The sequence below is a fragment of the Rosa chinensis genome, chromosome 2 (assembly GCF_002994745.2).
Source record: "Rosa chinensis cultivar Old Blush chromosome 2, RchiOBHm-V2, whole genome shotgun sequence".
NCBI classification, from domain to species: Eukaryota; Viridiplantae; Streptophyta; class Magnoliopsida; order Rosales; family Rosaceae; genus Rosa; species Rosa chinensis.
The window spans coordinates 65,050,451-65,064,748 of NC_037089.1; the positions used below are offsets into that span (position 1 = coordinate 65,050,451).

Here is a 14,298-nt window from a genome sequence, read left to right on the forward strand (position 1 = left end):
TGTGATTAAAAAAAAAATGCAGGGACCAAACTAATTTTAACCCTAAAGTTTGAGAGACTAAACTGAATTTAGTCCAAAAAAATAATAAATGAAATGACAAAGTGGCAGGGCTAAAATAAGATATGTAGCTGGACCTTAACACAAACTCCCCCAACAATATCACCTATGTTGCCTCTCCGGATGTTGTTGAGGCCATCCATGGCTTGTGGGGCTGCTTGCTCCCTGGCAATGCAGTCTCATCTTTCTCCTATTATTGTTGAGACAGATTGTCAGAGCTTAATTTCTGCTATTGAGGTTGAGGGTGATGAGACATCATCCTTGGGTCTTATTATTGAGGACATCAACTACTCTTTTGGGATTCTAGTTGGTTCTTCCTTGAGACGTGTTTCATGAAGGTAACATGACTACCCATAATCTAGCTCAATTTTCTTTACATTCTTCTTTTATCTTTCATGGAGCGAGCATGTCCCTCTTGATATTAGAAGCTTTATAGCTTCTCATTGTACTATTTGATTTTCAATATAATTTGGTCATCTTTCCCCTTAAAAAAAAAATGTGGCAGGAAAAAAGTATTAGAAGCTTTTTTTTATTATTATTGAAAGAAATCTCATTCACCAAATATGATTGAAATCATACCCAAAAAAAAAAATTCCTAGATGAACTCCGGAGCTTGGTTGAACCTTGAAAAAAATGGACAAGCTTGAAGTATATCCCTTATATCGGCAACCGCTGCTCAGGCCGGAGAGTCCTCTTCCAAAGTAGTTATAACTTGGATTGCTATCAAGCAATCACTTTCCAAAACAACTTTTCAACTCGAAAACTGATGCATGATACTTAAATAAATACGGCGCCAAATCCAAGTATTACCTGATGGTCGGTCCCATAGACCCACTACACGACCTTACCTCAAATTAATTTATAACCAGGTAAGCGTAGCGAGAGCGTCCGCTACTTAGCTACACACACAGATCGGGTCGTCATTGCGATTGCGCACCATCCGACCGGTGTAGCTAACCCTCCTGAGGTTTAGGGAATTGAACCCAAGGAAGTCAGTGCCCCTTTCACTCTCAAGCCATCACATTTCTCATGATTTGGTTAGCATGCATTTCATTTCAACATAACCAAACCACATAAACTTAACATGCATCATTTCATAAAAATCGTAATATAATAAACCCACTAATCGAGGAGAGTTCCGAATCCCCTACCTGAATTCCAATGCTTTTCTTCACGTATCCTGAGAGTCACGAACCTTCCGTTCCTCGGGTAACTGGAGTCCTAATTTCCGACATATCGATTGTTAATAATCCATCTCACAATATTTGGAGTCTCGACAATCAACAAATCGTCAAACCAACTTTTCATGGTTTGACTAAGAGTTGACTAACATTCCCTACTTTGACAAGTATTGACCGCATTGACCAAAATTCGACTACATTGACCAAATATATTAGGTGCACCGAAATTTACAAAGGGCACCCGGTAACCTTCTTCTCTGCATTTTACAATTATTACCCAAGAATGAAACTTGGCTTTCTCACAGCACGATTTACAGTGAGCATCAAAATGAACATCTGGAATTTCAAACATTGTCATGATCCCCCAAATTTCCAAACATAACCCAACTGACCCATAATTTCTTTCTTTTTTCAATACAAAGACAATTTGATAGAATCAAACATATAACCAGGGAGGTCAAATCCCAGCAACCATATAACCAGTTCTAACTTCAGCAACCTCCAAAAACAAGAATCAAACTCTTAACCGAAATCCACCCAAACTTTGACAAGAATCTCGAAAAGGACAGTACGTCAGTACCATTCCAAGAACTTGGATTACCTTTGACAATCAATTGACAGAACCGGATCATAATCCAACTTCATCAGTTCGATCTGCTCGGTGACCCAAGCTTCGTCCAAGTGTCAAGTCGGGCTCCAGGACGTCGCAGATGAACCCAGGAAACCGGAAAAGCCACCGTCGTCAGTAGCTCCATCGAACCCGATAACACCCAAAAGAGCCAGTCGATCAAAACTCAATCAAATCCAAAAATAAACTCAGCAAGACGTAGAGCATGACTAGAGGACCGATTTCCATACCTCATGCAGCCCCGGAGATCGCCGGAAGTTGCAGAAACTTCTCCGGAAAACCCGAAGCTTTTGGGCTTCGATTCTCTCTCCTCGCTCCATGCATGGATGATCCGTGACCATAGACAGAACCACGACGACGAGACGCATCGAACATGACCAGTGCGCCGTCGTGCCGTCGCCGGACGAGGGAGTTCCTGTTGGGTCACCGTCGCGGGTCTCGAGTTGGGGAAATGGGTCGATGCTTTCGTTCGTTTCTGGAACGATCTAGTGCGTCCATCAGGTCTCCTCTCTTATATACTTTCCCTTAAATGATTTTCGACGGTTCAGATGAAGCTGTGAATGATTCAATGGCTCAGATTGTGGCAAGACATTTTCTTTTTATATAAAATGAATTTCCATAATTCCCAGACTTCGGAAATTCATAATAAATAGTTCCGGTGTCGGAAAAATTCCCCGAAAATTATCACAGATTCATAACTGTGCGTACTTTATTATAGACTCCAAAATTTGGAGATTCCACCTTGTAAAAAATCCCAATAGTTATTCCTGAAGATCTTAGTAATTACCGAGATAGTCAAATTTATTCCAAACAATCTCACCTTATCTCGATAGATTTTTCCAGGGCTCACACTAGTTGTTGTATATGAGTTGTTTATTTGATGAAAAAAAAAGTGTCAATATTTTTCGAAAATTCAATCAACACTCAAATTTCCTATAAATTCAAAAGACGGAAGGTTGCAGCAAAATCGAACTTCTATATCTTGACATGGCCGTGTGGGAGTGGTTGGTTGCAGAGTCACCCCATCGTTGTCCAATGACAGCGAGTTAGACGAAACATGGTCGTCTGTTAGCAGACATCGATTTACCATGATCTAGGCGGGGAAGATTTGTATTCCATGTTGTTATGGAGAGGGTTTTCGATAAAGTTGTTGTGCCATATGAATGATACGACAACACAATAGGAACATAGCAGGGGTCAATGGAATAGGTTTTGATATTTTTCAAATAAAAATAAGGACATTTCGGGTAATAAATACTAGTCTGCAATCACATGCTCTGTATGTGCAAGAATTTTTTTCACTAAAAAATTAATATTTGCAAATAGTGTTAGATATCTGCACATAGTGGGTAGGGGAAGTAAGGGTAATGCAGATAGTGGGTAGGGGTAGTTATCTGCATAAGAAATTTTTTGTTTTTGTTTTTTTTTTTTACTTTTCTGTTATTTTATTAATTACATTTATATCTCTAATTTATTAAATATTAATTTAATATAACTTATGGTGTGAGGGTATTTGAGTATTTTGACGTCCACTTTGGCTAACAAACCCTCTTCTCTTAATAATAGTATAGATAAAGCAATTGAGATTTGATTGGGTCTCCATACGATTAGCACCCATGCGATTAGTAAGACATTCTCCAAGTTTGGACCCAATGTGTTATGTTTATATTGTTGCCTCTTTTTAGGGTTGTAGTTTCTCTATTTGGGTTAAATATTTAAGGTCCATATGCGTATTTTTAATGCATTCCTACTTCCTCTGATAAGAATAAAAAAACATATATAAAAAAAAAATCAGAGATTTTATGAAACTTTTTGAAATAGATCAATTGTTAAGGCACTAATAAATCCACATTTGGCTGAACTGCACAATAGCTCTTTCAAATTACGATTCCATGTGACATTGGGAGTATGCCTATGCCTCCACCATAACTTGGACATTCACTGGTAAACCCTTTGACTTGGGTGGATATATAGAGTCAAAAAACACATATTCAGTAACACAGTCACCAAAGATGAACAAGGCTGCATTCTTTCTATAAAGCCCAGAATGGCCATTGCAGCTGGTTGGCAGGAAAAAGCTTGCACAAAAAGCCACGACATGTATTTGAAACTATAAACTAGGGGCCATTCTAGTTCTGTTTTCCTCTGTTTCGAACTTTCAAATTTATACACAGAAGTTGTTACCCTAGGAACATGTGTGGAAGGATTGAAAATGTTGTTGACTGTTGAAAAATTTGTATATATTCCAGATTCAGTGCTTATATAGGATTGAATTAAACCTTAACTAGACCATAAGCCAAGACTTCATTATTCGAGTATGAAGACTAGTTTATCCAATATGAAGTCCCAGATTGATAAACATAAACTTAAGATCGTACAAACAAGAATAGTTTTTAAGTTCGACACGGGTCATATGTACTCTACTCGGGTATTTGTTAATGATCCAGAATTGGTGCAAGTCATTGAAAATTAAATTCCTTAATTTCTGGGAGCTAGGCATAAGCTCATGGTGCACATGTTGGCGTTCTGTTCCCTGACCCTGCATGATGCTAAGTTGACAATTTGCAGTATCATACTGTTAATTAAACAGAAAAATGAACATAAGTTGACATCTTGTATTAATAAACAATTTAGTTGAAGCTGGACTCTAATTAGAATTATTCAATAGTTCTTATTGGTATGTCACTGTATTTGATGCGGGAAGCGTGAACATGATAGTAAGAGGCTCCGTCAAGCGTCAAAAGCCATATGAGATGAGCTAGAATCCACTAGCAATTATGGGCACAGCGGTAAAAAAGATAGAGAAACTTCTCTAATATTTGGGTTTTTATTGATAACTTGAATGAAAATTACAATATAAGAGGTGCCTTATATATATGGCACATAGCATAAATTTAATACAACTAGAAAACAAAAAGAATAATTTATTATAGACTAAAACTAGAAAACCTAATTAAACTTTATTAAATAAAAATCAGAAATAAAATCCCAGATACTAAAGAATGTTACGCAAATATATAATTGGAATCCAAACCAAGATTTTGTTCGAGAATCCCGATATATCCAAAATAGTAATTTATGATTAATTCTATCATTAAGAAGTCTATTTGAATACCAGTTTTTAATATTCAAATTATTCTTCTTGATGTGAAGACGCTTGTTTCTTTTCGAGATTCTTTGTTGAAATTAGCTAAAATATTGTACGAGAAACTCTCAGCAGCTTAGTTTTGAATGAAATTCTAACACAATGAGCAGCTGTCAAAACTCCATGCGTTTTCACTATATTTGGGCACAGTGACAAGTAGTAAGCCTTTTGCTTCAGTGGTAGAAATGGTACAATGGTGCAATGGGTATCTATAATGGTTGGTATAAATGTTCACCTAGGAATCTATGATGGTACGTTTGAACTGTACATGAAAGAACCATCTCTAGATAAAACTTACCCTGCATAGCTCCAACCATCATAGATTCCTAGATGAACCAGGACAAGCAGAACAGCTGGGATCAGGAGTATGGTTTTTTTCATGCCTGTTTACATTAGATATCAGCCTGTCTATGATAACTAACCAAGTAATTAGAGAGCTTTGATTTGGAGGGATCTCCCAACAAGAAACACTTTCCTTATAGTATCAGGAAACTAAATAATTCCAAACAGGCTGTAAAATTACAGATGGAAACACATAGAAGGCAAGCAACACCCAGCCAGTGTAGTCATCCCAGAAATCTTGAACAAGCACCTCATGGCTAATCATAGAAGGGTCAGTAGCCAGATTACACCTAGGTCTAACTGGCCATCCATACATAGTAGAGTCATACATTACTTTTTGATCGAATGAAAACATTAAGTGATTATAGTCGATCAAAGGTCTCGATGTGCATCAATGCCAATCTTCTTTGGTTGCAGTTTTATTGCAATTAAAGTTATTGGAACTCAAAGTGAAAGTTAAGAATGAAATTTTGGCTTTCCAATAGTGCTGCATTTATCTAGTTGTATTGTCGGATAGTATTGTATAGCCAATGAATGAGCTAATTGAGTATGATTAGTTATAAAAGCAACACCAGTCAAAGAACAACACCAACCTTAAAAAGAACCAAGAGCAAGATAAAAGAGATCAAAACTGGACATCCATAAAACCAATTGAAGAATAATATACATTTAAATAGCCTTTAAAATCACAAGTACGAACAAAATTAATACAATGGATTAATACAGAGTTAGCTCATGCTGCACCCATTACAGGAATTGCAGATGGTTCTTGGCACGTTGTGCTCGGAACTAAATCACAACATGAGACTGTCCAGATAGTCAAACAAAACAAAGACAAAAAGAAAGTTTGGGAATTTATGATGTATATTGATTTCTCCAAAAATAGAGTATATATACAGAGTATGCAGAAACCTAATAGGAAAGTGATTACCTAATTACATCGCAATATACTCCCCCTTAACTACATAACATTCTAAATAATTACACAATCCTAATTACATAACAATTGCTACAATCAAGGGATACAATACTCCGACACTCCCCCTCAAGTTGGAGCATACATATCACGTATGCTCAACTTGTCAAGTGAGTCATAAAATGCCCTACTAGAAATTGCCTTTGTGAGAATGTCTGCCAACTGCTCCTCAGAAGGTACAAAGAGAAAAGAAATAATCTGCTGATCCAACTTCTCTTTAATGAAATGTCTATCAACTTCCACATGTTTGGTTCTATCATGCTGGACAGGATTATGAGCAATTTCAACCGCAGCTTTGTTATCACAAAACAAGGGCATGACCTTTTTCTGTTTGAATCTCAAATCCCGCAACAAATGCCTCAACCATAACATCTCACAAACTCCACGGGTCATTCCTCTATATTCTGCTTCAACACTAGAGCGGGCCACCACTTTCTGCTTACTCTTCCAAGTAACCAAATTCCCACCAACAAACGTAAAGTAACTAGAGGTGGATCTCTTGTCAGTTATACAATCTGCCCAATTTGCGTATGTATACCCCAGAACATTCAAATGCCTATGCTTAGAGAACACTAGCCCCTTTCCTGGGGCAGACTTCAAATACCTCAAAATTATAATCACAGCTTCCATATGAGCCTGACTAGGATTATGCATAAACTGACTCACAACACTAACCACATAAGCTAAATCTGGTCTATTGTGCGACAAATAAATTAATCTCCCAAATAACCTTTGATATCTGGTCTTGTTTGTGGGTACCTGATCTGGATACTCAGCTAACCGATGGTTCTGCTCCATAGGTGTATCAGCTGGTATACAATCGAGCACACCTGTTTCTGCTAACAGATCAAGAACATACTTTCTCTGGCTCAACATAATACAATCTTTTTCTTGAACAACTTCAATCCCCAAGAAATATTTTAAACCCCCAAGTATTTCATCTCGAACTCTACAGACAACTCTCTTTGCAACTTCCTCATCTCCTCAAGATCATTACCTGTCACTACCATGTCATCCACATAAATAATTAGAGCCGTGACTCTATCTTTCTGATGCTTAAGGAATAGAGTATGATCATAGTTGCTTTGCCTGTATCCAATCTGTTTCATAAAAGTTGTGAACCGACCAAACCAAGCTCTTGGGGACTGTTTGAGGCCATATAGAGACTTCCTTAGACGTCACACTACCTATTCCCAGTGGAAGTACCATACCCCGAAGGCAGGTCCATGTAGACTTCTTCATTCAAATCACCATGTAAGAAGGCATTCTTAACATCAAACTATTGAAGAGGCCAATCAAGATTAGCTGCTACAGACAGAAGTACCTGAATTGTATTTATTTTTGCTACTGGGGCAAAAGTTTCATCATAGTCCACGACATACTTCTGGGTGTAACCCTTTGCTACTAGCCTTGCCTTATATCTATCTACTGAACCATTAGAATTGTGCTTCACTGTATACACCCACCTGTACCCAATTGTTTTCTTTCTAGGAGGTAGTGATACTAACTCCCACATTTGATTTTTCTCAAGTGCATCCATCTCCAATGCCATTGCTTTTGCCCACTTCTCGTCCTTCATTGCATCTTGCACTTTACTAAGAAGTGACACAGAAGATAATTGATTCACAAAGGCTACATATGGTTTAGACAACCTATGAGTAGACACATAATTAGCTATAGGGTATTTGGTCTTAGCACACAAACTTGGTTCATATTTCTTGGGAGGTTGACCTAGTAAGATTCGTGTTTGAACATGTGTAGAATCAATTAAAGGAGTAACACTATTAGACAAAGGTGGGTTATAGGACGAAGGCAAACTACTACGTACCTCAGGTGAAGATTGAACAGGGGAGACCGTTGATGGAGAGAGAGAGACTAAACGATTAAGGGCTTTGTCTTGAAGGGTAGATGATTTAGCAATTGTCTTTTCTGTCTCGGAATTCACAACGCTTTGTTCGGCAATTGCATTTTCTGTTTCGGAATTCACAACACTCTGTTTGGCAGTTACATTTTCTGTTTCGGAATTTATAATGCTCTGTTCGGCAACTGCATTTTCTATTTCAGAATTCATAATGCTCTATTCGACAATTGCATTGTCTGATTCAGAATTTGCAATGCTATGTTCGGTAGTTGAATTTTTGCAGAGATCGAAGGTTGGAAAGGGAAGGGTGGTTGTGGTGGGAAGGTTGGGCTCATTGTCACTGAGTACAGAGGTCGTTGGCCCTGTTTGGTACTGTCTTTCATAAAAAAAAAAAAAACACTGCTCCCCCTGACTATGAGTCATAGAAGATGGAAAATAGCATGTATCCTCACTGAATGTCACATCCATAGTGACATAAAATCGTTGAGAGGGAGGATGATAACGTACACTTGTATCCTTTCTTATGAGTCCCATACCCGACAAAGACACACTTGAGAGCCCTTGCATCTAATTTATAAAGATGGACATAGGCTACACAACCAAAGACACAAGCAGGAAGGGTATTAAGAGATGAGATAGAGATATAACTAGATAATACCTCAAATGGAATAAGACCTTGAAGAGAGGAAGATGGGAGACGATTAATGAGATGGGAGACACACAAAGGTTAGGTATATTGGCACTAAGAAGAAGGGCGCGACCAATGTCTAACAAATGACGATTCTTCCATTCAGAGACCCCATTCTCCATTATGTTCTGGTGTTTGTGGGCAAGTGGTTTGGTGAATAATTCCATGAGATTGGAAATAATCACGAAATGAATGTTTAACAAACACCCCCCCCCCCCCCCCCAAAAAAAATTATCAGACCGAAAGACCTTAATACGAGCATCATATTGGGTACGAACAAGATTATGGAATGCTATAAAGGCATACAAAACTGCATCTTTTGACTTACGCAAAACAACTCAAGTTAATATGGGGAAGTCATCAATGAATAAAACAAAATAATGCATTTCTGAAAGAGTTGAATTTTTGAATTTTTGGAAGGTCCCCATAAATCAGAATGAATCAAAAGGAGTTGTACTAGACTGAAAGCTAGAAGGATAACTAGACCTATGACTCTTGGCTAGAGAACATGTTTCACAATGTAGACTAGAATCACTTATTCTCAGAAAAATGGAAGGCATGGACTTCTTCATGACACCAAAGGATGGGTGGCCCAAACGGCGATGCCACAACCACAATTCATTTCTCCGATTAGAACTCAATGTTAAGGCAACAGGACTCTGTGGACTTGATGGTGCTTGTGTCGGTCCTCCGTACATGCAATCCAAGTGAAATAGTCTCTCCATCAGATCTCCCTTGCCAATTATCACCCGAGTGCACAGATCCTGAAAGATGACATAGATAGGATAAAAGGTAACAGAGCATTTGTTTTGTGTGTTTAATTAAGACACAAATAAAAGATGATGAGATAGAGAGATTCATAGAGGACATTATAAAGAGTAATGGATGGTGTAACCTGGACTGATCCAATTCTTAAGAACGGAAAGGACTCACCATTGGCATTAGAGACATGTGTTATGGATGGGGTGACAACATGACAAAAAAAGACTTATCATAGGTCATATGATCAGACGCGCTAAAATCAATTATCCATGCATTACTACCAGTAAAGCCAAAAACATTTAAAGCGACACCAATTTTACCCCGATTCTCCTGGGTTAGAAAAATATTATCCTTAGTTTGATCTTGACCCTCCACACCATAGAAATCAGGTTCTTGCTCCTGCACCAGTTGGATTGTCGCCTTGCTTTTCTGACCATTGTTACTTCTTTTCCAACCAGAGTTATTGGAGTTGAGTCTTAGCAACTTGAGGCATTGACTCTTGTAGTGTCCAACAGTTTTTCAATAGTTGCAAGTCATCTGACTGTTGAACAACGAACTAAAGGACAAATCTGCCATTCTTCTTCTTCAAGCAGCAACACAAACCACAAAATTTGACACCGCTAAGGAAGGAGAGGCTGATGACAAGGTATTGCAAACTTGAGGGTTTTAGTGCAAAAGGAATAGAAGATGAAGACAAACGACAAACTCTTAAAGAGTACAAAGACAAATTTGTAGCGGAAACAAACGAACAGAGTCCAGACAGATCTCTGCTCTGATACCAAGTCAAACAGAACAAAAACAAAGAGAAAGTTTAGGAATTTCTTATATATATTGATTTCTCCAAAAATAGGGTATATATACAAAGTATGCAAAAACCTAATAGGAAAGTGATTACTTAATTACATCGTAATATTCTCCCCCTTAACTACATAACATTCTAAATAATTACACAATCCTAATTACATAGCAATTGCTACAATCAAGGGCTTAAGTGACTTACTCCAACACAGATTGGCAAGCTCTTGCACACAAAAGGCTAGGGTGCTTCAAAAGCATCTCAGCCATGTACCTAGAGGGTTCACTATGAAGCACTTCCCCCAAAAATCCTCAGCCTCATCGTTTAGCTCTTCCGGAATAATCGGAATCTCAATTGGAAACCCCCAGTCATCTTTTAAGTCAGTATTGAAATACCAAAATCACTTCCCAGTCAACATCTGCAGAACACTGCAGCCTAGTGCCCAAATGTCAACCGACGGCTCAAGAATGTTTTGAATTGATACTTTTGGAGACATATACAATCCAGTGCCATGTATTTGTTCAGAACGCTTCACCACGTTGTTTTTTGTCGCCCTTTTCGCTAGCCTAAAATCCCCGATTTTCGCTACGTAAGAGCCAAACCCAGTATCCTTAGGATCATTACTTACAAGGAATATATTTGCGCGCTTAATGTCACAATGCACAAATCCCTTGTCATGAATGTACTTAAGCCCCTTCAAAACCGACAGTGTATACTTCCTTACGTGCTGCTCAAACAACTCGAAATTCCTCGGTGTCTTTATACAATCTTCTATGGTTCCTCTTTGGGCATACTCCAAGAAAACGTTGAACAACTTCTCACCTTCATCTTCTTCCGTCACATCACTGCCATACGTGTTTAAGATAGAAGGGCAATTCCGAAATTTCTTGAGAAGTCGACTTTCTTTAGCCAAGTCCGCCGATTCCGACAAGTCTGCAGACTTCACGTCCATAATCGGAGGCAGTTTCTTACTTGTTTTCGTCGGACGAGCCATGAAAACCGTCCCGAATTCTCCTTCGCCAATGATCTCTTGTCGAACCCACACTTTGGTCCGATCGCGGTTGCCAGAATGCGGCTCCTCATAGTGTTAAGGAAACTTTTCCTTTCGTTAATCCTAGTGTTGTGCGGATTATGTAGGATTAGGGTAGTAAAAGTGAAGATTTAATTGGGTTCCTTCATTTAATATATTTTTCCTTTTCCTCATGGTGTGCGGAATATAGATAGGATAATAGAAACCCTTACCTACTTGGGCTTCAAGTTTTGTTTTTCCTTCTTGTATAAATTGTAAGGAAATTTGACTAATTAAGCTTAAACATTCTTACAACAGTGTAAGACCAACCTAGCTAGCTAGATGAACTTATGTTATTGGAGTCAGGAAACATCAAACACGTGTTACATCTATTATTGAGTTGTGAATACTCGAACTTTCGGTAATAGATCCAAACTTATATTACAAACATAAAAGTCGTCTGCAAAATGCTTATTGCTTGTCACCGTGTGACCGAAATCAATCCAGGGTTGGCTAAACTTCGAATAGCTCTTTCAGATAAACGTGAGGCACTTTCACATTAGGAGTAGTATGGCTCCACCAATACTTGGAAACCTGCTCGTTAGCCCTGTCGGTTGGATGGGCAGAGTCGAAAAAGACATAATCGTTAACATTGTCACATAATTGATACTCGGTCACACCTCTCTTTCCTCCACAGCTCATAGTTCCTCTGTATGGACCAGAGCCACAACATGACACCTTTCCTTCCTTGAAGCCTTTAGAACCAAACAATAAAAAAGGCAGAATTAGAAAATTAAGAGAGATGAATTATAGCGCATATATGATAGAAGCAAAAGAAAAACTGAAACTACAAGGAGAAGAAGGTTTGATGACTATTTGCACCATGTTGTGATGGATTCTTAATGATTTCATCTAGGTAAGAGTAGACATTTGGATTTGAATATTTAAATCCATGAAGCTGTCGTTTAAGCTTGAGGAGGACTTTAGCTAGTACTTTATTGTGCAGTTTCAATACTGCAGTAATTTCATCCACACAGGTGCCTGGGTTTCCCGGCTTTGTTGCCCTCGTCATTGGTGCACAACCAAGAGGGATTCCATTGGCAAACCCAAATTTCCTTCCTCCTTTCTTATATATTCCCTGACACATTGAAATATATTATGATCACACCCTTTCAAAAGTGATGCTCTCAATTAAGTACATAATTACAAGAATAAAAGTGCAAGGGAGAGAATTTATTACTTTGATCACATTCGTTAGGTTGCCAATCACCATGCCAACAAATTTTTCTGGTGATTGAGTCTCATAAAAACTGGAGTTTTTTTACAAAGGGTGCAAAATAATCATTGCCTCCGATGCTAATTAAGTAAACCGCTTCGGACAGCAATGTGTGAGCATCATCATCACCTAGCTTGTGCCTCAAGTGCTTCTCCACCTTCTTGAAAAAACTTAGTTGAGTTGTAAGGTCTATCACCTGAAAGTAAAAATTCAACCAATTAACCATGCTATTTAAGCATATATTTGGAGGGAAAGTTCTATATTGTGTTAACGTATGGCATGCATACAATTGCCTTAAAAGTGGTAAAATGAGTCATCAAAATAGTAATATTAGTCCTTAAAGTGGTAATATGAGTCCTTAAAGTGGTAAATTTTCTTAGTTACTACATTAGTCCTCAAAATAGTAATATTAGTCCTCAAAGTGGTAACATGAGTCCTTAAAGTGGTAAATTTTCTTAATTTACCATATTAGTCCTCAAAATAGTAATATTAGTCCTCAAAGTGGTAACATGAGTCCTTAAAGTGATAAAAATAGTTGATGTATGAGAAATGTTAACATACCATATCTTTACCCATATTTGGAGTTAAGTATTCTTCTTCTTCCTCTACACAATGGAACTAACTTTCAAGCATAAGAACAAAAGTTTTAAGACAAATATATATATATATATATATATATATATCAAGCAGACAACATACAAATCCTGGATGAGTGTCGGCTAGAGCACCAGCAGCCGAAGATGCAAAGTTGATCCCGTAAGTATAGTCTTTGGACCCAGGTTGTAAATATGGTGGTATAAGTGGCAACTTAGCATACTCAGCTGCAACATCAAAAGGAAATTTAACTCTCAGTTTGTCATAATCCCTACTGCGGAGCTAAAACAACAGTGAAATATAGTATTTAAGAGAACCTTACCAATGAAATCAGAGATTAGACGCCCATCTGAAAATCTACCAGTTGAGTGGTTGAAGAAGGTTTCCCCATAGGGCCAGAAATTTGATTGATATTTAGTAGTAGTGTTTAAGTAGTTATTGTTTCCATTATCAAATAGTGCATCACCAAAGATGAACAAGGCTGCATGTTTTCTCTGATGCACAGAATTGCCAAGGCAGCTACATTTTAGAACAAGAAGGCTTGCATAAAAGGCCAGGATATATATTTGAAACCTTGAAGTTGCCATTCTAGTTCTGGTTAACTTTGCATTATCTTCTCTCCATTTCAAAGTTATAGAGGAAACTGAGAATGCACACGTCTATGGATTGACAAAAGCCTAATAATGTCCATAGTCAACAATGAACTGTTGAACACATGCAATAATGCTGTCATCATATGCGAAGGTCCTTTTTTATTTAGTTATTAGGTGGATTCAATTTTTGTATTTGGCTATTAGGTAGGGAAAATTCTAGTGTATGTTAATGTATGTTATACATTAACTTTTTTGAATATTTTAGGCCGTTGGATATAATTAAAATGTGAATATATCTAACGGTTCAGAATATTCAATAATGGTAACCTGCTTACCCATTAGCCTAAATAAACAAATTTTTTTTTTGAAAAAATTCTAAATTATATATCC

The 14,298-nt window shown here is 37.8% G+C and overlaps 1 protein-coding gene, 1 long non-coding RNA gene and 1 pseudogene across 2 annotated transcripts; all 3 read right to left on the reverse strand.

Moving 5' to 3' along the window:
* Nucleotides 1–1,548: 1,548 nt before the first annotated feature.
* Nucleotides 1,549–2,335, reverse strand: LOC112189700. The gene is made up of 2 exons (XR_002932049.2): nucleotides 1,840–2,335; nucleotides 1,549–1,737 (listed from the first exon to the last, which is right to left on the reverse strand). It is a non-coding gene; the product is annotated as an uncharacterized LOC112189700 (long non-coding RNA).
* An 8,501-nt stretch (nucleotides 2,336–10,836) lies between these two features.
* LOC112184773 (mitogen-activated protein kinase kinase kinase 20) lies at nucleotides 10,837–11,388 on the reverse strand. Its single transcript, XM_024323013.1, has one exon. The coding sequence runs from the start codon at nucleotides 11,386–11,388 to the stop codon at nucleotides 10,837–10,839; it is 552 nt and encodes a 183-aa protein (XP_024178781.1).
* A 426-nt stretch (nucleotides 11,389–11,814) lies between these two features.
* On the reverse strand, nucleotides 11,815–13,902 carry LOC112190499 (annotated as a pseudogene).
* Between the last annotated feature and the right edge of the window lie 396 nt (nucleotides 13,903–14,298).

Bases quoted from the DNA above. Each gene is read 5' to 3' on its own strand.
- LOC112184773 (XM_024323013.1), bottom strand. From the start codon at position 11,388: ATGGACGTGAAGTCTGCAGACTTGTCGGAATCGGCGGACTTGGCTAAA.